We start from the raw sequence: 22,597 nt of genomic DNA, 5'->3' as shown, positions 1-22,597 counted from the left end.
CACACACACACACACACATACACACACAAGCATTACTCTGGGTCAAGGCCATGGAGTAGCAGATCGTTAAAGACTGCAGCCATGCATTACGTTTTATTGTAGGAGTTGATTACTGGGAAATATAAGTAAGGCTGGTTACTTTGTTCTCTTAAAGGCAAGTTAAACAAGCAGACTGAGTACACAGTAGACTAGCAGTCTTAAGTGATTTCAAGGTGTAATATTAACTCTGGCTGTGAAGTCCAGCAAAAGTTCCAGTTTCTTAGAATGTGAGAGACTTTATCACATTTCATTGCCACAGTTCGTTCCTTTTTGTTTTTAATTTTTATTTTTTGGTTTTTTGTGTAGCCCTGGCTGTCCTGGAACTCACTCTGTAGACCAGGCTGGCCTTGAACTCAGAAATCTGCCTGCCTCTGCCTCCCAAATGCTGGGTTTAAAGGCGTGTGCCACCACCGCCCGGCCTTCTTGTTTTACTAAAGAAGAAACGTGGGGGGGGGGGGTCACTGGCCAAAAGCCAGTACACTATAGAGGTAGCCCAAAGTGCCACAGTCCCTGACAAAAAGGAGGCTTGGTTGGAGCAAGACATGGTGTACATTGTGAGCAGTCCACCATCATCAATCCAGTCCCTGAGGGCCCTAAGCTACTGACTTCTCTAAAGATATTAGCAAACATACTTCTTTTGGGTTGTTCTAGCACCATCTGCCTCAATCTGGATTGACATGTTACTGCCAGCATTCCTGGGGCTTATGGGAATATATTTTGCTTGGAAACAATACAGGACAAGAAACAGAGAAATGGCAAGGCAAAGGTAAAGATTACTTATAGATGGTAGGTCCACTTTTTTGGGTTGGTAGATTAAACTGTTAGAGAGATTGCACTTCCCTTGAGCACCTTATCTCAGAAATTACAAAGTAGAAAGGGAATATAAATACATGAGATAACAAACAACCAGAGCTCAGAGGAGGAGTTGGGTTTGATTTGAGTCCTGCTTGCTTGAGTCCATGAAATGTATGAGGTTACATCACCAGTTTACACCCCTCAGTGATTAAATTCTGGGAGAGAAACCAGGTGTACTAGGCAGTCGACTCGAATAGGGGGAATGTGAGAGAGAGCCATTGAACACAGAAGTCCTGGGTACAGGTTCTAGACTGTGGTCCTGTAAGCACAGCAGTGTACAGGTTCCGAGACGAGGGGCTGTCTGAAGTGCCGCTGTGTGGCCTGGCTTCCTGAGAAGATATGCATCAACTTTACCATAGCAGGTAAAGGCTATGTGTCTTTGATGAACGATCAAAGGTGGTGTAGAAACCCATCATTGAGATTTAATATTTAATACAACTGTGCGCTTCCAAGAGAGATGCTGCATGGTTACTATGTTCCTTGTCTATTATTGATGAGATTGTGAGGTTTTGGCTTTCAGAACCCTGTATACTTGAGCTTCCACATTAAGAGTATTAAAGGTGTTGGCTTTCCAGAAATAAAGAACTCCGTTTGGCTTTATATGTGTGGTGGTCTGTGACTTTCTCACCTATACTGGAACAGAGTCTCATGAGAGAGATAGTACACGGGGGGACCATTTCTGCCACACCTAGCATAACATCTGAGAATCCAAGAGAAAGAGCTCTCTTCCATCACTTTATACAATTTCCTGCAGAAAGCCTGTGACTTCTCTACCTGCACCCTCCCATGGTGCACTATAGCTATAGCTCCACTACCATTCTTCTGCTAAAGTGGATGACCAGCTGGGTCCAGATCAACCCTTACATCTCAAGCTCCACCATTAACCATCTGCAGAGTTTTGGGGGCTTTAATGCTGTGCTGTGGGATTGGTCACAGCCAAAGAAAGCTTCTGTGCCTGAGAATGGGGATTTACAAAGGTCTCTGGAACCACCACCCAGCAATGTGATGACCCAAGGGAAGCAAAAGGTAGTTTGGTTCAACTCGACTCAGCGGCCAGTGTTGGTTCAAACTTTAGGAGTCTGACCCTGAGTAAATTATTTTAGGCATATTTATGCACAGCAGAATTTGGAGAAGATTTTCCTGGTGGTAGTTAACTCAATCCCCTGTGTGTAGTAAAATATAATTGCACAGTAAAACTTCAATTACATTGAAACTCTTTGTAAAGTATTTGTGAGATCTTTCATAAAGATGGGTTCTGTAGAATGACAAGTTAATGATAATGTTACTAGATATTTGGTTGCATTGTAGCCATCAATATTGTGAACTGTAAAAACCTTTTTCTAATTGTGGCATGGCTCAGCCTTTGATCCCGGAGCTTTCTGTATACCGTAAACAAGTATTTGTGGTGTGGCTCGGTGCTAGCACACACCTTTTTTTTTTTTTTTTTTTTTCCGAGACAGGGTTTCTCTGTATAGCCTTGGCTGTCCTGGAACTTACTCTGTAGACCAGGCTGGCCTGAACTCAGAAATCCGCCTGCCTCTGCCTCCCAAGTGCTGGGATTAAAGGCATGTGCCACCACGACCGGCTACACACCTTTAATCCAAGAGCAAAATAAAGTCAACCTTAGGTCAAGAGATGGAGCAAGTAACCAGCTGGCAGGAAGTGAACATAAGAAAACAGTAGAGAGGGTGTTTAAGTTGAAGGGTTTTTAAGACAGCATGGAGAAGGAACAGGAGCTTTTTCCTGCAGAGATATTGGTGGAGTAGGAAGGTCAGCTGGGGGCTTTCTCTGCCTCTCTGAGCTAGCAGGCTTTCACCACAGCGTCTGACTCTTGAGGTTTTTTTTTGTTTTTTGTTGTTTTTTGGTTATTCAAGGACTCTTGAGTCTTAATTTGGTAAATAGAATACTTGGGATTTTATTTTTTAAAACAAAAGGATAAAGGCCTGAAGAGAGTTTTCTCTGCTCTTTTCAACCACACGGATATTGCCAAGGTCACTAGGCTACTAACCACATCTGCTTCCAGCTTTCTGGGTGGAAAAACAATTCGTGCATCCTTGCCTTTAAAGGGACAACCCTGTGTGTTTAACTTTCTTGGATCCTCTAGTGCTTATCTTTGAGCACAGGACGTCCATGCCTCCCACGAGGCTTTAGGGGCAGCATCCAGTGTCTGGTTAGTGTGTATGTATAAAGGTCCTCTGATACCTATTTCAGTAACTCTGTCTGTCTGCCTTAATGTCCCCAATGTGTTGATTCAGAGGTATTTCAAAGTAACTGTCTTATAGTCTTTCTCTGTAATCATCAGAGAGAGGGATTCCCAAAAGTGTGCTTCAGCCCAAGACGATTTAAGAGGATCCGTGAAGTCAGAACTCTTCATTGCCATGAAAAACAGTGTTCATGTCTTTGCACATTGCATGTAGACCCCAGAATTTTCTAGATGTTAAGTGACACCTAATGACACTATCCTATCACTGGAATGTGTGCTTTTGTATTTATATGCTTAAAATGTTTTTTTTTTTAATTTGAATTCCTATTATATTAAATGTTGATAGTTAAAAACCCACAAATAAAAATCCTTTGGGTTCTCAGCAATTTTCAAGAGTACAAAAAGTTTATGAGGTAAGAGCATTTGAAAATTTATGCTTGAAGCAAACATTAAATATAACCAGATCTGAGCCAGAAGAGGAAGGTTAAGCATTGCCATGCTGGGGCTTGAACCCAGGGCTTTTTACAAGTTCCCTACCCCTGAGGTACTAGCCTCAAAACTAAGGTTTTGTTTTATTTAAGACCTTTATTAACAGATGTTTTCAGTTTATTACCTTTTTTGAAAAAAAAAAAGTTGTAAACTTTCATTACAAATTAAAAACCAAATTTTGTAATGAAAGTTTACAACTTTTTTAAAATTTAAAACCATTTTTAATCTCAACTTGACTGGAGGTGGCGCTAAACCCTCACAGGAGCTGACCCGCAAGGTTCTGTGCAAGCAACCTGATGTTCCTTAAGGGATGAGGATCTACTGCCCCACCAGGTCCTGTTCCTCTAGACATCTTGATTCCCAGAACTGAGCTACCCACACAGCCCCAGTGGGCTCTCATATGAAAAAGCTTCTTCCAACACACACAGCAGCATCTCTCAGTAAGTTGTTGGTTTAGCGGCTTAGATGTTACCTACAGCACAGGTTGTAGCCTCCAGAATCTTAGCCAAGAAAACTGAAATAGAAAAAGATATCCCATTCCTTCCACTGCCCATGGGAAGCCCCTTTACCACAGAGTCTGGTTACGTTTACTCTTGCCTGCTGAGAGTCATGAATTCCAGCATGGTTAACATTGGCTGCAAAAGAAGTCTACACAGAGACCACATTTCCTTTATATAGAGAAATTTCAAGTTAGAGTGATAAAAATAGCCTACATTATGCTTAGACCTCAGCACTTATGGCTTTTCCCAATTACAACTCTACACTTTCTAGGAATCTCCTAAGATACATATTTACATTAATGGATATGTCCTGGGTCCCTTGTCCAAACCCTGTGGCCCATGGTTTTTACCTTGTTAGATAGAAATCCTATCCAAGACACCACAGGGGTCACTATAACTTTATTTATGGGGGGGGGGGGAGAGGGAGAGGGAGAGAGAGGGAGGGAGGGAAGAAAGAAACATTTCTTAGCAACCCTTTGAGATATAACTTGAGAGCCACTAAAATCATATACATGGCTACTGGTAACACACACTCTTTCTTTGAGATCCCCACATTCACATTTGGGTGTGTCTTTTCCATTCCCTGGGTGCCTCCTTTTCTATTATCTCCTGTGCTTAAGTCTATACTAGAAAAAGCTCAGCAGGGAAAGACACTCACCATCCAGATGGACCACTTCAAGTTCAGTCCCTGGGACCCATTTGAAGGAGAGAACTGGTTCCTGAAAGCTGTTCTCTAACCTCCACACACATGTGTTCCTCACCTCCCCTCAACACACAGAAATCAATCAATCAATAAAAATTAAATGTAATAAAATAATCTATGTTACCATCTCTTCCTTAAAAACCTCCCTTCTGCTTCACACTAGCTCATCCTGCAGTTCTTTGCTGTAGTGAAGCCAAGAATCCCATCTTATCTGAAAACAAACAACAATAATAAAAACCTTCCCCTGGCTGCTGTAGGTAACAGTGGAGTTCTGTCTCCAATCTGGCCCCACAGACACTGACAAACCGTAGCCTGACAATTGGCAGACCTTGGCCAACCAGATTCACATAGCCAGGGGCTCTACCAGTCTCCCAGGACTTGCAGCACCCACCCCAAACTGGCTCCTCGCTTTGCATTCTCAGCTACAGTACACGCTTGACATCCAAAGCCAAGAGGAACTTCCTCCAGCTTTCTAAGAAGAGAAGCTGAAACACAGAGCTTGATGCACTATAAGTTTTCTGCAGTTCACAGGAGGGGACAGCTGTTTCATTGTGAGTTTTAAGCACACATTCCCAGAAACTCATCTTAAACCCATTCAACTGATTTCCACATACTTAACTCACCTGATAATTGATTTTAGTCTCGCTCACTTTCCAGAAATATTCAGAAAGGGGCTTGGAAGAGTCTGAGTTCTCCTTGTCTCCATTGTTCGACAAACAATAAGCCTTTACAAGCCCCACTCTTACCACAGAGCTGGCACACATAATGGAGTGTGGCCACTGACTTCACAGGGAGTCTCAGCTTTAACCTCCCACAATCTCTAAGCCTCAGGATACATGATAATTAAAAAAAAAAAAAAGATTAAAAAACAGAAATTTGGAGAAAAGGATGGAGAGGAAAGAGAGGGTAATTATTGTTTTGAAGCTTTAGGACACAAACTCTTGGAAGTTGATCACATTAGCTGACCCATTTCTCCCTCCCTAGCATACTAGGAGGCACTGTAGTTCTCTGGCTGACAGTAAGGGATGGAGAATTTCAGGCAGAGTGTGTTTGGATATGAAGAGAAGCAAAGACTGAGAGCCGGTATAGGACAGAGGTGAGCGGACTTGAAAAGTTCCAAGGATACCAAGGACTGAGAGCATAGTGTTCAACTTCTTTAAAGGCAGATAGTTGTCTTCTGGATCTCACATCTCTTGAGTTTCAAGGCGCCACCCTTTTGCCTCCCAGTTTGCCTGAAGAAGTACCAGGGGCTCAGACATCTCTCTGACAAACACCACTAGCCAAGCCCCCATGAACGGCAAGATTTCCACTCCGTTCAAAGATGGGGAGTTTCTAGTCCCACTTAGTCACTTAAGAGTCCCTGGTAGTAGGGTGTGGTGGCCCATGCCTTTAATCTTAGCACCTAGACCCATTAGCAGAGGCAGCTGGATCCTGTGAGCTCAAGACCAGGCCAGATCTAGATACTGAACTGCAGACCAGTCAGAGTAATGTAGTGAGTTCACAGTAAAGCTGAGCTCACAGCAGCAGCCTAATAAACTTGCCCTTTGTTAGTTCTTCCAGTCTCCTTTCTTCACTTCCTCGCTGTGCTTCCTGAGGTCACTCCCCAGTAAATTACTGGCATCCACATCTTTGTGTCAAGGTCTGTTTTGGGTGAAGACAAACGTTGACAAGGTTTAATTAGAGTCCCCCGAGTGGCAGCGGTGGTAAGGGGAAAACGGGTGAGAGCAGGCCAGTTTTAAAATGAGATGGGACCTGTGTACCCCAGACACACTGACTGAATCCCTAAATACCCCTGAACTGCTGCTTCCATGACCCTGGTGCTGGATCATGAGCATATACCACCACTCTCAGCCTAATAACAGACGAATAGGCCGCTGCTGAAATGTCAGAGTCCAACATTATTCTCACCAGCCCACAGCCTGTCATCCAGGGGGAAGGGCAGCCCTGTTTTGGCCAGTTGTAGAGTAAGGCCACAGGATGATGAAAGAACCAGCATGAGCAATAATCAGAGGTAGCACAGAGGCTGCAAGGGGCAGAGCTCAGGCAAGGTCTCGCGTTTAATCCCTTCCCTGAATTCTCTGTCTACCCTGCTGAAGCCAACCTCAGTGTATTGGCTCCTGTTACATCTTCTGGCAACCAGACCATCTCCTCGTGGCTTCCTTTCCGTGCCGTCTTCACATACATACATTCCATCATACTATCATACTATCATGCATGGGTTGGTAAATAAGAACATAATTTCAGAATTGTACTATCAGAACGTCATAGGTGCATGTTAACTCTGTGTGATCCCCTTGAAAAGCAGCTGATGATGAAGCCCAACAGCAAACCAGCTAAGAGCATGGAACTGGCATGCTCCTTACCCACTGTGGCACTTCCTCTTGGCTCATCTGGCCAGAACTGTTGTAAAGGTGACAGCTGCCTCATCACTTGAGGATTCTGATCAGAATAAGACACACACACAGACACACACACCAGAGAGAGAGAGAGAGAGAGAGAGAGAGAGAGAGAGAGAGAGAGAGAGAGAAATGCATCCAAAATATAATGGTTATATAGAGAAATAAAAGCATAAATGAGTTATTGTGTTCAGAAACGTGTAGACAAGTAACAGATAAAACAGTTATACAGACTACCACGGTGGTTCATGCCATTAATTTCAGTTTTCAAGAGGCTGAGGCAGGAGAATCTCCTGGCTTCAAGGTCATCCTAGACTATATAGTAAGTTTCAGGCAAGCCTGGGGGTACCTTGCCTCAAAATAAACAAATAAAATAAAATAAAATAAAATAAAATAAAATGTGATGAGCAGCCATCTTGGCTTCACCTACCTATAATCCCAGCCTTGGTAGGTGGAGGCAGGAGGATAATTGCAGCGTTATCTTCAGCTGTACAATGTGCTTGGTGCCAACCTGGGCAATAAGATCCAGTTCTCCACCCTCCCGAAAAAGTACAGTTATATTTGTTTGCTTTTGAAAGAAGCTGTGGAAGTTACCACCCTCAGGTGACTTTTGAGAGAGGGAGGGGAATTAACCATGCAGACAAGAGGGGATAGAATGTTCTGGGAGAGAGATGATAAGCACTATTATCTGGAGGAGGTGCTTGGAGTAACCACACCAATTCAGAGTTTAGCCTGCTAGCGGGACAATGCAGGAAGAGGAAAGAGAAGGGCTTTTCCCTTTCTTCAACCTTTTACCATGGAAACATCTTTGTCATCTACAAAGAACACACTGGAGGAAGGGAAAAAAAAAACCCCACAAAATGATCTCATATGAGTCTGTGTTGAGTCTCATTTACAGTCATCCTGGAGAGATGTGTTACTTGCGGCTGTGGGTCACAGGTTAAACATGCCCAGGACTGCCACAGTGTTTGTCCCTCCCTCTCTTCCATCTGTCTTTCTCCTGTTCTTATTTCAAGATGCAGTGTCCTTGTGTAGACTGGCTGGTCTGTGTCTTGTTTTGTAGGCCAGGAATGCCCCCTCCCTCCCAAACTCAGAGCAATGCTCCTGCATCAGCCTCTTGTCTGTTACATATAGTCATCTTAATTATATCTCTTCCTACAGAGCCTAAGGGTTCTGACTTCTGCGTGGTTCCAAGTCCCAAGTGATGAAACTACACAGACAAAAACCCTTCTTAATTATTTAGTAATCAGTAATATATTTAAAGATTTATTTATTTATTTGTTTGTTTTTTTCAAGACAGGGTTTCTCTGTCTATCCCTGGCTGTCCTGGAACTCACTGTAGTCTGTAGACCAGGCTGGCCTTGAACTCAGAAATCCGCCTGCTTCTGCCTCCCAAGTGCTGGGATTAAAGGCGTGTGCCACCACTGCCTTATTTTTCTTATTTTTTAATTGTGTGTCTATGTGTGTGTGTGTGCTCAATTGTGGGTTTGTGCACACAAGTGCGAATGCTCCAGCAGGCCAAAGAGGTGTCAGATCCCTGGGAGCTGGCGTCTCAGGTGGCCATGAACCACTTGACATAGGTTCTCTACAAGAGCAGTTCATGTTCTTAACTGCTGAAACATCTCTCCAACCCAACTGTTAATATTTTTGTTCTTCAGTCTGATAAGCTAGGATGGAACATTTAAATCTATTGTATAAGTCATTTTAAAATACAAATTGCCCACCATGGATGAGGCAAGAGTTCAGAAGTAAAGTTCTGAAACTGCTATTTTGATAATATGCATTTCCTGTAGGTATGAATGGGATGAGTGTGGCATTTCTGCTTAGCATTTGGACATACAGGGATTATTACATTTTAAGTCCTCATGCCAGTCCTTAGCATGCAGAGAATATTAAGCAAAAAAGTAATAAAATCTGATTCGTGCTTGGGAACTGCACACAACCTGGCAGCCAATCAGGCCAACTAGAGTAGCTAGCTTTGGTCTTAATCATAATAATTTTTTAAAAAATTAAATAAAATTGAGAAGGAATGTTGTCAAAAATATAAAGCACCTATTTTAAAATTTGTTTTTAATTTAGTTTTCATTTATGTGGATGCATGTTAGTCTGTCATGTATGTGTGGATACCTGGGAGGTCCCTGGAATTTTAATTACAGACAGTTGTGAGTGACCCTGTGAGAGCTGGGAGCTGAACCTGGGCCCTCTGCAAGAGCAGCCAGCGCTCTTAACTCCTGAGCCATCTCCTCAGACCTCAAATATAATACAATTATTAACTTTAATTTCTAAAAAGTCCACACAGAAAGAAGACCAGACCTCAAAATAGACAACAACTGGCCTGGAGGACTCCAGTCTAGATTGTACCAAGTGGTTAGATTGTACCAAGTGATTGTACCAAGAGAAATGCCCAGTCTTGTTATACTACAAATGTGATGATGATGATGATGATAATGATGATGATGATGATACTAAATTTCACTAATTTTCATATAAGCATGTAAGATAATACCTCTTGTTGCTTGCAGGCTGAAGGATAACTCTTTAGGATGCTATGGTCCTTTTAATATTGTAGGAAAGGTCACTGATACCATATATGTTTATTATGCCCTTTGAGTAAATGGCTTTACTTATGGAACTCGATCAAACAGCATATCGGGTAGTTATATTCATAAACAAAGAGCTCACATAAAATGCATATAGTTTTCTATTTTCTTCTTCCTCCCTCCTCCTCTTAGTTCTTCTTTGTCTTTTCTTCCTTCTTTTTTCCAGGCAGACTCTTACTGCACAACTCAGAACTTGATCTGTAGATCAGGCTGGCCTCAAGCTCTTCTTACCTCTGCCTCCTGAATGCTAGGAATAGAAGCATGAGCTAGCATGCCTGTTTTACTGTGCGTTTTTTAAAAAACAGTTTATCCTGCCTTTTAAAATCAATTGGCTAGTAAAGCAAACAAATACGGTAGATTGGATCCATCTGAGTAATAATAAAACAGGTCTCCTTCGAGCCGGATTCGAACCAGCGACCTAAGGATTTCCAGATCGATGTTCCTACAGTCCTCCGCTCTACCAACTGAGCTATCGAAGGAATCCACGTAGAAAGTATAACAGAGTAAGTAACAAGTAGCTTAGAGTAGCTTCAATCTTCCTAAATTTGAGAATGACTCATATTTCTTATCTTCCTAGTTCCACCTGAGTTTACTAATATGAGCCACTATGCCTGATTTTAAGCAGTTCTGGGATCCAACTCAGGGCTTCATGAATGCTAGATTATACCAAATGCCAAGTGCATCCTTTATACTAGAAAAAGAACTAAAAATCTCATAATCTTGGCAAATATATGCTTATTAGCTATACTATGAACTATGTAGAAAACTTACTGATTGTTTCTATGCTGTACATAAATATACAATATATTTCAGAATATATTCAGCTACTCAAGCCTTCTTTCTTTTTGCCCCAATTCCCTATATTCGGTCTAGCTCTTTAAAGCATAATATTGTTCTCTTAGGGGAGGAGGATGAACCCAAACTACCCGACCACCAATCTGTAGTCCACATGTTTGAAGGGTTCCCTCCCCCCCCTCCCCCCGAGTAAATACACTTGGCCATGTGGGCAGGCTTATCTAACAGTACACAGCCTTCTTCCTTCTGAAGCTCTCTCTTTTTGGCCCCGGGGTGACAAACAGCCTTTTCCTTGGTCGCGGTGGCTCTGGCTCCCTTTTCCTCTGGGTCTGTCGAAGTCGGTAGGTGCTTCACTCTCAGCTCAGAGGGCCACAAAATAACACAGCTCTCTTTGTCTCTTCTCTGTACTAGGCTTTCTGTTCCTCAAGCTCTTCAGCTCTGCCTCTCCCCTCTCTCTCGGACTTTGGCAATACTGTACGGACCTCACTGTGTAACTCCCAGAGATCACCCTCCTGAGCGCTGCTGGGCTTACAGGTGAGAAACACACCTTGTCTCTCTCTCCTCTTCCATGTCATTTCATGCTCTCCATTTCTACCTCCGTGGCTTTATCTTCATTATCACCTCTAAACACGAATAACAAAGTATCCCACTCGATACGATTTTTATTGTTTTATTGTCGTTGTAAAAGCGGAGATTTTTTTCATTATCTACAGCTGTGCCTCACAGCTTAATTCTGGAGGCAGCCGAGGGCGGGAGAACCAGACTTACAAAGAAGGGTATGGGGCAGGCGCTGTTGTAACATGGACTGAAAATTATTCTGCAGGGGAAATACAGAGCCTTCCAGGTTGAAAGGAACTGGTGGAGACCAGGGCGCTTGCAGAGCCCATAGTTACCTCCTGACTGTTTCTCTCCCAGCCTGAAGCTCTTGGCGGGCTCCATTGCCCCAATTAGCTCAGAGATGGCAGTTCCCACCAACTCCTGCCTCTTGGTCTGTCTGCTCACGCTCACTGTCCTACAGCTGCCCATGCTGGACTCGGGTAAGTCTCTATTCTAGCCTTCCCTTTCTCGCAAAGTTGGACGGTCCCTATAAATAAATACCTGTGACCCGGTTTGGCTCCTGGTGGCGGGACCTTCACCACAATCCAGTGAGTTCAAAGGAAATCCACTGGGGAGGTAATACACACCTGCAGTTCCAGCACCAAGTGGGCCCAGGCAGATCTTTCGGAGGCTTTCAAAACCAGCCTGGTCTACGTAGAGATAGCCAGGGCATCCAGGGTTACATAGGGAGTGCCTAGTTGTTTTCCCTTTAAATCGAAGGAATTGGAACGCAGGGTGTGGTGGTGGTGCACCCCTGTAATGCTCGCACTTGAGAATTGAAGGCAAGGGGATCAAGGAGCTCAAGACTACATAGTGAGCTGGAGGCCACTTTGGGATTTATGAGATCCAGTCTGAAAAATAAACAGAAAAAAAGAAATAGCAGCCACCCCGAGTTCCTTCCTTTACAAGGAGACTGGCCGGTAGGTCCTCCATCCCAATCCATCGTCCTATTTAACCTTGTTTTTTACAGCAGCTCCCTTCGATGTAACCGCACCTCAGGAACCAGTGTTGGCCCTAGTGGGCTCAGATGCCGAGCTGACTTGTGGCTTTTCCCCAAACGCGAGGTCGGAATACATGGAGCTGCTGTGGTTTCGACAGACTAGGTCGCCAGCGGTACTTCTATACCGGGATGGTCAGGAGCAGGAGGGCCAGCAGATGACGGAGTACCGCGGGAGGGCGACGCTGGCGACAGCCGGGCTCCTAGACGGCCGCGCTACTCTGCTGATCCGAGGAGTCAGGGTCTCAGACCAGGGGGAGTACCGGTGCCTTTTCAAAGACAATGACGACTTCGAGGAGGCCGCCGTACATCTCAAAGTGGCTGGTGGGTACAGAGGGGAATGTGTCACCTCGTCACTCCGCGCGGAGACTTTCGCTTTGGGGAGAACCATCGTGTTCATTCTCTAAATCATTTTGAGTTTGAAGATGCGGGGCCGGCGCAGAGTGGGAGATGAGTGGGAAGGAGCTCAGCTAAAGGAGCAGGATGCAGAGCCAGATATCGCTCCTGCGGATCTAATTATCTTCTGCAATTTCCCCTCTAGAAGAGGTTGATCCCCTCCTCTAAATGCATAACATTCTTAATTTAAATTAGTTTTGGGGACAATATCTGCTATGTAGTCCTGGAAATCCTTCTGCTTCTACCTCCACAGTGCTGAGATTACAAGTGTGTACCCCCACATCTGGCTATTGCATTCTTTTACAGGGTACACCATAATTTACTAGACCAGTTCTGGTAAATTTGTGTGCCAGTTTAAATTATGTATGTTTTCACGTTTACGTAAGGTTGTGGTGAGCATCTTAGATGCCCTGAACAGCTTCGTGGTTTAGTGCCTAAAGATTGACACCCTAACAGAGTACGGTCCGTTGCTAAAGTTCTTGATCCACCTCCAAAATGGTTTTACTCATATTACTCATGTTCTCTCCTTCTTCCTGTCTGAGATAATAAGGAAAGAATACATTGAGCTCTAATTTCCCTCCCTGTTAGTGATCCAAATCAAGCAAATCCCCCACTCAGTTTTTCCTGCTGTGAAACCGGAAAGCTAAATCCAGCAAGAATTTGTAACAAGGAACTAGATAAGTGAAAAATACATTGTTAATGGTAAAGCATCATATGCTTATAAAGAAATTTCTACGTCTTAGACTAGTGTATATTAACACAGATATCTAACACAGATATTGCCTTTCGTTAGTTCTCATTTATTTAGTTATTTAACTTGTTACTTTGAGAAATGAGCTGACACACTTCTGTCTCAAACCCTTTTAAGAACACTTTGAAGTACTAGAATGATCCGTATGGAACAAACAAACCAACTCAAAAGGAGTGAGCTTCCCACACCGGGAGTCGAACCCGGGCCGCCTGGGTGAAAACCAGGAATCCTAACCGCTAGACCATGTGGGAGCTGCTCTGTGTGCTCTTCTAACTTCCTCCTCCTCTCATGTACAAGATCCCAGGCGACTGACACACCTGCTCTTCAGATGCTGGGAAAGGAATCTATCAACTTAACTGTATCCCTAGCTCAAAAATACATTGCCATGTTTTGCCATATTTAATGTACCAAATATAACTCTCATATCATTTTTAGGGAAGGGCATCTTAAAATTATATAATATATAAATTATGTAATATATACATATACATGTATATCTGTACATAAATATATATATATATATATATACATATATGCACATAGTTTATATTTACACATACTTGTGGGTTTGTGTATGATATTTCAACTGGGAAGTGACACCCTGTAATTCCAGCAACTGGGAGATACAAGCAGGAAGATTAGAAGTTCAAAATTGACCCTGGCTACTTAGAACCTCTATGTTGTTATTATCTTTTATAAATGATGGCCATTTTCATAAAATGAGTTTACATTTTCCATACACACTCGTTTGAATATGAGGAGCTGTTGAGGTGTTGTTGTTTAAGGATACTTGTCTAGAGCTCAGAATTTTTCTGTATCCTGTAGAACTGTGTGAAAGGGGAGAAGGGAGAAGGAAAGAGTGTTAGGAAAAGAGGAAAAGAGAGGGAAGGAAAGATTAGACTAAATAAATATGAAAAGTAGCTTTATGTTAACTTTGTTGCTGCAAATTTTCTGTTGCTGTTTGTTTGTTTGATGTTTTTGCATCAGGGTGTTCCGATGTAGCTTTGGCTGGCCGCAGACTTGCTATGGAGACCAGGTTGGCCTAGAACTCATAGAAAGCCACCTGCTTCAGCCTCTCCAGTACTCAGATTAAAAGCCTGGACTGTCACTTTCTCTGTTGTTATTGAGAAATGGTCTTGAACTCATTATATAGTAGAGGCTGGTCTTGAACTCCCGATTCTCCTCCCTCCACCTCCTGAGTGCTAAGATTACAGTTGTGTGTCCCCTGTGTTGATTTTTGTTGGGGCATAATTCTGTGAGGAAAGATGAGGTTGAAACCATTTAAGAAAACTCTTGAGTCTGCATCCTAGGTAAAGGAAAGTTAAATTATCAACTGCAAACCTCAAGGGGAAAAACAAAACAAGATTCCAAACTCTGTTCTCAAGTCTTCTGGGGAGTAGAGGTGTGAGTCAGTTGGAGGTGTCCTTGCTTAGCATTCACAAAGCCCTGGGTGGGATCTCCAGCACTGTATAAAATGGTTTGTGGTGGCACGTGGCATTTGGGAGGTAGAAGCAAGCAGATCAGAGGTTCAAGGTCATCTTCAGCTGTTTGAGGTCAGCCTGAGCTACGTGATAATCTGCCCAAGAAGGAGAAGACTTTCCCATCCGTCCTAAAACATTCTAACCATAGTCATCTCATCCCCCAAATCATGTTACACATTTCTAACCACAGAGGTCTTTCTTGACTCTAGATCTCCTCAGGCACCTTGCAGCCATTGTTCTTGCTGTTCTTGATAGTTGGACAAACACCTCCATGCCTACTCACCAGACTTTTCCTTATGTTGAAGGGTGTGATCTCAATAAGGCTCCATCTCTAATAAGACACAAGACATTGTTTTTATTGATCCTTCAGTCTTCATACAGAAGGATTAGGATTAGAGGAATCCTACCTAGCCCCAGTCTACTTTTGCCCCCTCTCTGTCTTTCTCAAGCGAAGAGTATCATGTACCCAGGAGAGCATCCACCAAAAGATTAAGGTCAGTTTCTCTCTAATAGCTGTGGGTTCAGATCCTCAAATCAGTGTGACGGTTCAAGAGAACGGAGACATGGAACTGGAGTGCACCTCCTCCGGATGGTACCCAGAGCCTCAGGTGCAGTGGAGAACAGCCGACAGAGAGATGCTACCATCCACATCAGAGTCCAAGAAGCATAATGAGGAAGGCCTGCTCACTGTGGCAGCTTCGATGATGGTCAGAGACAGCTCCATAAAGAACATGTCCTGCTGCATCCAGAATATCCTCCTTGGCCAGGGGAAGGAAGTAGAGATCGCCTTACCAGGTCAGTGGAACTAGTGCTGAGTTCTCAAGATGCCAGAGACTCAAGCCAATATGACTTGGGACCCTGCTCAGAAGGGACATCATGGAAAAATTGTTTACATCTTCCCCTACAGTTCTTGCCTGCGGACTTGAGGAAGCCCTACCAACTTAGTTAGAATAAAGATACCAAGGGCTGGGCTGTATCTCTGTGGTAGAGTGCTTGTGTGGCATGCACAAGGTCCTGGGTTTTACCCCCTTGGTCTGCACACACCACCTCCATGTCAGTCTCATAAAAATTCCAGAGCTTTGTTCCAGAGAAACAGGTGACAGAGAAGCTTTGCCTCTGGAGTCCTTCCTGACAGGACCCGTCTCCTTCAATAAGCAAGGAGAATAAATTTTTTTTTTCTGATTTGACTGTACCCTCTCTGAACATTTCCTCCTTTCCTTGTTCCACCATGGAGCTCCATATAGGCTGCCAAAGATTGCCAAGTTCCTCCAGGAACTTTCATCATTTCCAATTTAGTACTTGTGATTTAGCAAGGAACCATTCCTTGTTTATTGGCCAATGATTTCCATCCTGTCTTGCATGCAGTCACCTTTCCTCTTCCTTCTCTACCTCAGCTACCTCACTGATAGTTAACAAGAGGTTGCTGTACATTTTTATTTCACATGTTCTGACCCCAACTGGCTGTTCAGTGCTTGCTTTGGCCCAGGGTCAAATCTTTCTAGAAAGCTTAGCCTGGAGGAGCAATTCTTGCTGTGGGCGGTGTGAGGCCACCAAGAGCACTCCCATCTCTGTTCTCCTTTGGTACCAGGAGAGAAGCTGAAGTTATTCAGTTTCCCAACCAATGTCCTTTTCGGTTTGTTGTCTGTTCATTTTTGTTTTGTTTTGTTTTGTGTTTTAGCTCCCTTCGTGCCAAGGCTGACTCCCTGGATAATAGCTGTGGCTATGATCTTACTGGTCTTAGGATTTCTCACCATTGGGTCCATATTTTTCACTTGGAAACTATACAAGGAAAGATCTGGTCTGCGGAAGAAGGAATTTGGCTCTAAAGGTAAGTCACTGTCCCCAAGGGCTTTGTGCCTCAGCTTCCAGGGAAGGTTGAACTCAGGCCTGTTTGGATGACTTCCAACAGGAAGATGCTGGATTTTAAAATTCTGAGGTTGGAAGGAATGATAAACCTTCAAAAGTCACAGGTACCTACTGTGAAGAAAAGTGCACGTGACCCAGGCAGAGGCAGAATCAGCTCAAACTGTCATTGTGTACCTGATATTCTTTCACAGCCCAGCTTTAGGCTCTCTGGCCAGTCTAACTCCGTTTCCCAGGAAGAATCGTCTTATTAAGATCTAGTTCTAAGTCCTTAGAAATATCCTGGGGGTCTCTTGTTTTTATTATCTATCTAACTAATATTTATATTTTAGTTTATTTTATTTTGCTGGCAGCATTTCTGTTCCTGGTTTGCAGGCAGAATTCCTGTCAGCAGGGCACCACAGAGTAAACAGTGTCCCTTTGGGTGTCCCTCATTCTGGTTTTCCTCCTTCCTCTTTCCCATTATAAAAAAAGCCATTGACATAATTTTGTTTATTTTCCAGAGAGACTTCTGGAAGAACTCAGTAAGTGGTCTTCTTCTTTTTGAGTCACAAGATTTTCTCTCTCCTACTTGTTCACCCACCACTGATGGTCTCTTTCCTTACGTTTCAGGATGCAAAAAGACTGCACTGCATGAAGGTTAGTGTTTCTGAGCTCATCTGACTCTGAAGCCCTATGGTGAGAGTCAAAGACCTGGGAGGCTTGCACTCCAGACTACCTCCTTAGTAACAGGATAGAAACAGGGAAGGCGCTTTCTGTGAGACATCATCATCGGGAGAACCACTAGGTAGCAGAAGAACGCCTTTGAGGGATACTGCATTTGATAGTTCTTAAGTCATTCCGTAGCTGCCAGTAAGAGATGGGGCTGGAGAGGACAGCTAGTGAGTGGCCTGATAGCTCCCCTACCACAGCTCTTCTACTACAGCTCCTGCAACTCTATTCCATGTCTCTGGGAAGGAGAGATAGGTCGGGCAGTCTTGATACCGGACAGGCTGATGAAGTCTCTCTTTGCCTCCAGTTGACGTGACTCTGGATCCAGACACAGCCCACCCCCACCTCTTCCTGTATGAAGATTCAAAGTCAGTTCGATTGGAAGATTCACGTCAGATCCTGCCTGATAGACCGGAGAGATTTGACTCCTGGCCCTGTGTGTTGGGCCGTGAAACCTTTATTTCAGGGAGACATTATTGGGAGGTGGAGGTGGGAGATAGAACTGACTGGGCCATTGGTGTGTGTAGGGAGAATGTGATGAAGAAAGGGTTTGACCCCATGACTCCTGACAACGGGTTCTGGGCTGTGGAGTTATATGGGAATGGGTACTGGGCCCTCACCCCACTCCGGACCCCTCTCCGGTTAGCAGGGTCCCCTCGCCGAGTTGGGGTTTTTCTGGACTATGAAGCCGGAGACATTTCCTTCTACAACATGAGTGACGGATCCCTTATCTATACTTTCCCTAGCATCTCCTTCTCTGGCCCCCTCCGTCCCTTCTTTTGTCTGTGGTCCTGCGGTAAAAAGCCCCTGACCATCTGTTCAACTGCCAATGGGCCTGAGAAAGTCACAGTCATTGCTAATGTCCAGGACGACATTCCCTTGTCCCCGCTGGGGGAAGGCTCTGCTTCCGGAGACAGAGACACTCTCCATTCTAAACTGATCCCGTTCTCACCTAGCCAAGCACCTTAACAAGTATTCCAGCTTCGTGACTTTGCCTTCCTCTGACTACTCTCCCTCATGCCCCGAAGCTTCAGCTGTCAGCTTCTTGAAGCCCCGCCTCTTCCTGGTGGGTGGAGATTAATTCACATTGAGAAGGTTAGGTGTGCTGTTGCCAGACAAGGCAGGAAGAAAGGCCATCCTAGTTTGTTTTCTGTACTAACCTTGGGGAGGAAGAAGGCTGAATCCTAAACTATTTCCGGTGCTCATATTCCTTCAGGCCATAGTCTATAAAGGAGGACTTGGTACTGTCATCTGAGGGACCAAGAGGTTGGCATGAAATTATGGCAGAAACTTCTGAAAAAGGGGAATGTGGAACAGCAGGTTTTAGGTAAAGGAGAGCCAAACCAAACCATAGGATGCTAAGAAAGAAAGATCTTAGACTAAAATCCTATAAAAGCACTTAGAGAAGATATGACAGGCAAATGAAGTGAATTTGGTCTCATTTGATACACTTGCCCTGTCTCTAGGGTTTTTCAGTTATATCTCAATTTTTTTTTGTTAATTAAATTTTTGACAGCTTCAGACATGTATATAATGCATTCTAATTACTTTCGCTCTCCTCTATTCTGTCTTTTTTCCCTCCCCTCCCTTCATCAATACCCACTTCTTGCTTCAAACCCGGCCTACTGAGTTTAATGGGAACATGGATTTAGAGCTTTCCTCTGTGCTCAAGAGAGCAGGTGTGACTGAATATGATGATTTCCCCTCTCCTACAATCAATCAGCAGTCAATAGTTCAGCTGGGAGGGGTAGGGCCGCGTGAGACCTCCCCTATCAAGGCTAACAGTTGAAAGGGCCAGTTTTTAAGCATCTGTGAGATCATGATTACAAGAGCCCGGAAGACAGCATTCATTGTTCAGCCATTCTCCCCACGCTTTGGCTTTTCTAGTCTTTTGTCCTCTCTTTCAGGATGTGTCTGAAAACTATATCTTAAGTTTTCTATGTCATGTTCTATAAGATAGAGGAGACTGGCCCTGCTTGTTTGAGAGCAATGTGAGCAAGCTAGCAAGAGACAGAAAAGAGTAGAGATGAATAGGGCTGGAGAATTTTTTTTTTTTTTTTTTGGAGACAGGGTTTCTCTGTATAGCTCTGGCTGTCCTGGAACTCATTTTGTAGACCAGGCTAGCCTCAAACTCAGAAATCCGCTTGCCTCTGCCTCCCGAGTGCTGGGATTAAAGGGAAATTTTTAAACAAGTGCTGGAAACATAGGCACACCCACCACACCTAGCCGGTCCACCAGCTTTGATTCAGCATGCTCAGATAGCATCACTGTTTTATCAGGAGCTGCCTGCTCCCTCGGCCCTCACTGCAATGTTTAACCACCTCACAGGGCACCTTCCCTTCCCTTCCACTGCCATCCTTTTCCACACTGTGCCATTTGCTCAATGCAGCCTACCCAGGTATCCTGCCTTCTGGTCCCCAAAGCTGCACCACGATGCTCAGCACAGCTGGACAGTTTGTCCCTATTTGTGTGTGTTCTGGTGTCGTCCCGTTTGTATGGGACTTCTTTTGTCAATGTCCTGCGTGTGTATCCAAGCCCTTCCGCTTCTATTGTATTCTTCCGGCTTCTAGAACGGATGTTACCAAATAAAGAAAGAGAAAGAAATGTATGTCTGTTTGCGGAAGGCAGCCTCTGAACTTTTCTTTCTTTATCCCAATAAGAGGGACTGGATTAAACTGAAGCAGGAATGAGCGCTGGCTGCCTGGGAAAGTGCTGTTGCAGCAGGGTTGTTCTATATGGTCCAGCCCAAGGCCTAGGCCTGGGAGAGTTACCAGACCAGGCAGAGATGGGAGCTACCCATGAGGATCAAACTACCTTCAAAGAGGCCACTGTGCTGACGGCTTCCTGCTCTCAGCCTTGTTTCAAAGGCAACTTCATTTCTATTCCTACTAAGGTAACTTTGTTGGTGAGTCAACCCCACCACGGTGCCAGATGTACCAAGAGGGTGCAGCTCCACAGTAGAGTTCTTGCCCACCATACACCTGTTGTGTGTTCCATTCCTAGCACTGCTTCTGCCCCACACACGACTCTTGACAATTAAGTCTCCAAAGACATGAAAATTGGGGGTCACATTCAAACTACTGCAGGTTCTTTTCTCTATCACCTCATGGGTCCCCAGTGCCCAGTGTCTTCCTTCTCTTTTTTATCTCAAACACTAGCCACCCTATGCAGCTTGTCTTATACTGTACTCCTAGGAGAAGGGTATAATTCACCTTTGATTTAAGAGGATTAATTTAATTGGGTGTGGTGACACGGGCCTGTATTCCCCGGAATTCAGAAGAGAATTGTCACATATTTGAAGCCAGCTTGGACTATATGTCAGTTCAAGATCAGCCCAAACTATACAGTAACACCCTATCAGTAAACAAACAAACAAATAAATAAATGTGTTCATTTTATTCAAATATTCTACTTGTAGAAATCCACAGAAAATATAGTCGAGACATCCTTTCAAAAATGCGTTGGAGGGTAGATAAGATGACTTACCAGATAAAGACTTTTACTTGCCGAGCCTGGTGACCTGAGTTCAATCCCAGGGACCCACATGGTGGAATAAATTGTCCTCTGATAACCACGTTTGTCATAGCTCATGCTCACCCATACACATAGACACATACTAAATATGTTCAATGCCTAGGAAAGGCAGGCTGTTGTATCACTGTGTTTAATGTGTGATGTGGATCCTCATATGTATCTGTAAAACTTCACATGAAATATGTGGGCCCACGGCTGTGAGGTTAGAAAGAAAAGCAATCTCAGATCTGGGCAGAGTGAAGCGTGCTCATAATCTTAGCACTCTGGGGATGGAGCTAGGAAGAACACAAGTTCAATTCCCACCTGAGCTACACGGTACATTTTAAGGCCCTGTCTTAAAACTGGCGATGGGGGGTTCTTTCAGATTTCAACCAGCTCTGACTCTGCTTCCCTTTTCCCCATTGTCTTCAAGGAAAATGGTCCCTGGACACACTGAACAGGCATTAGAGTCTTAGGGAGCGCCATGTTCTAGTTCTAACCTCTGTATGTCACGCCCTTAGTGATGAGGAGGGTTATTCTCCAACCAGCATTCTTCATTTGTACAGTAACTGCAGCCTTTAAGAAGAACCAAAGATGGGTGTGAGGGTACACTCCTGTAATTCTGGTACAGAGGCAGGAAGATCAGCGTCCAACATCATTCTCAGCTACTGCTGTAGTTTAAATCCAACTTGTGTGGTATGAGACCTTGCTTCAAAACAAAACTAAAGCATAATTTGGACCAGAGTCCCGTTCCACACATTCTTGGACATTGTTATGAATGTTGTTGCTACACCCTCAACCTGAAAGAAAGATTCTGGCTTTCCCTAAAGCTTAACCCTAAAACCATGCTCTCAAATCTTGATGCGTATGGAGCTTCTGTGGGTAATGAGGGGCCCTTTAAAACCCAGACAGGTTCCAGGACAGCCAGGGTGACATAAAGAGAGCCCTTGTCAATACTACTACTACTACTACTACTACTACTACTACTAATAATAATAATAATAATAATAATAATAATAACTTTAAGAATTCTGTCATCAGGTAACAAACACCCAGACATTCTGATTGATCAGGGAAGAATTGCTCTCCTAGAGGATTATCAAAAGCATTAACTATGAGTTTTTCTTTCTTTTTGCTAATTCTGGGGGGGCTTGTTTCTCTAAAAATTATAAAAATACTATATTTTATTTAACCCAAACAGTACTCAGGCCACAATGCCTCACAATCATGTGGCAGGCCTGTTAGACATGTAGTGTGGGACATTATCCCCTAAACTCGTTTAAAATTGATAATACATATTTATGGTGTACAAAATATTCTGATGTATGTTGTGGAAAAGCTAAATGAAGTTACAAACCACACCTATTACCTCACATACTTTTGTTTTGTGGTGAGAACCTTTAAAATTTCTCAGCAATTTTCAAGTATGTTACACATTGTTATTAACTATAAGCTTGTTTTAAACAGCAAAAATTCAGAGTTAACATCTATCTGGATATCTAGAGCTGGAAATTTTATTCACAGTGTCAGGGATTAAGCAGTGTTTCATCAATGAAGTTTACACACTAGAAGCTGTCTAGAAATAAGGAGATGGAGGAGGAGGAAGAAGAAGAAAGAAGAAGAAGAAGAAGAAGAAGAAGAAGAAGAAGAAGAAGAAGAAGAAGAAGAAGAAGAAGAAGAAGAAGAAGAAGAAGAAGAAGAAGAAGAA

At 43.7% G+C, this 22,597-nt stretch overlaps 1 protein-coding gene and 2 non-coding genes across 3 annotated transcripts; 1 reads left to right on the top strand and 2 right to left on the bottom strand.

Moving 5' to 3' along the window:
- Positions 1-10,175: 10,175 nt before the first annotated feature.
- On the bottom strand, positions 10,176-10,264 carry Trnay-gua. The gene is given in 2 exon segments: positions 10,176-10,211; positions 10,228-10,264. It is a non-coding gene; the product is annotated as a tRNA-Tyr (tRNA).
- Positions 10,265-10,861: 597 nt separating this feature from the next.
- On the top strand, positions 10,862-18,785 carry Btn1a1 (butyrophilin subfamily 1 member A1). Its single transcript, XM_021216013.2, has 8 exons — positions 10,862-11,114; positions 11,496-11,617; positions 12,148-12,498; positions 15,316-15,597; positions 16,481-16,630; positions 17,169-17,189; positions 17,278-17,304; positions 17,684-18,785. The coding sequence occupies exons 2-8, from the start codon at positions 11,539-11,541 to the stop codon at positions 18,343-18,345; spliced, it is 1,572 nt and encodes a 523-aa protein (XP_021071672.1). The 5' UTR covers positions 10,862-11,114; positions 11,496-11,538; the 3' UTR covers positions 18,346-18,785.
- Positions 13,501-13,572, bottom strand: Trnae-uuc. Its single transcript has one exon. It is a non-coding gene; the product is annotated as a tRNA-Glu (tRNA).
- Positions 18,786-22,597: the final 3,812 nt, after the last annotated feature.

This window comes from Mus pahari, chromosome 16 (genome assembly GCF_900095145.1).
Source record: "Mus pahari chromosome 16, PAHARI_EIJ_v1.1, whole genome shotgun sequence".
Lineage (NCBI taxonomy): Eukaryota > Metazoa > Chordata > Mammalia > Rodentia > Muridae > Mus > Mus pahari.
Note: the sequence above shows the minus strand (reverse complement) of the source record. Positions and strands in the feature narration are given on the sequence as shown.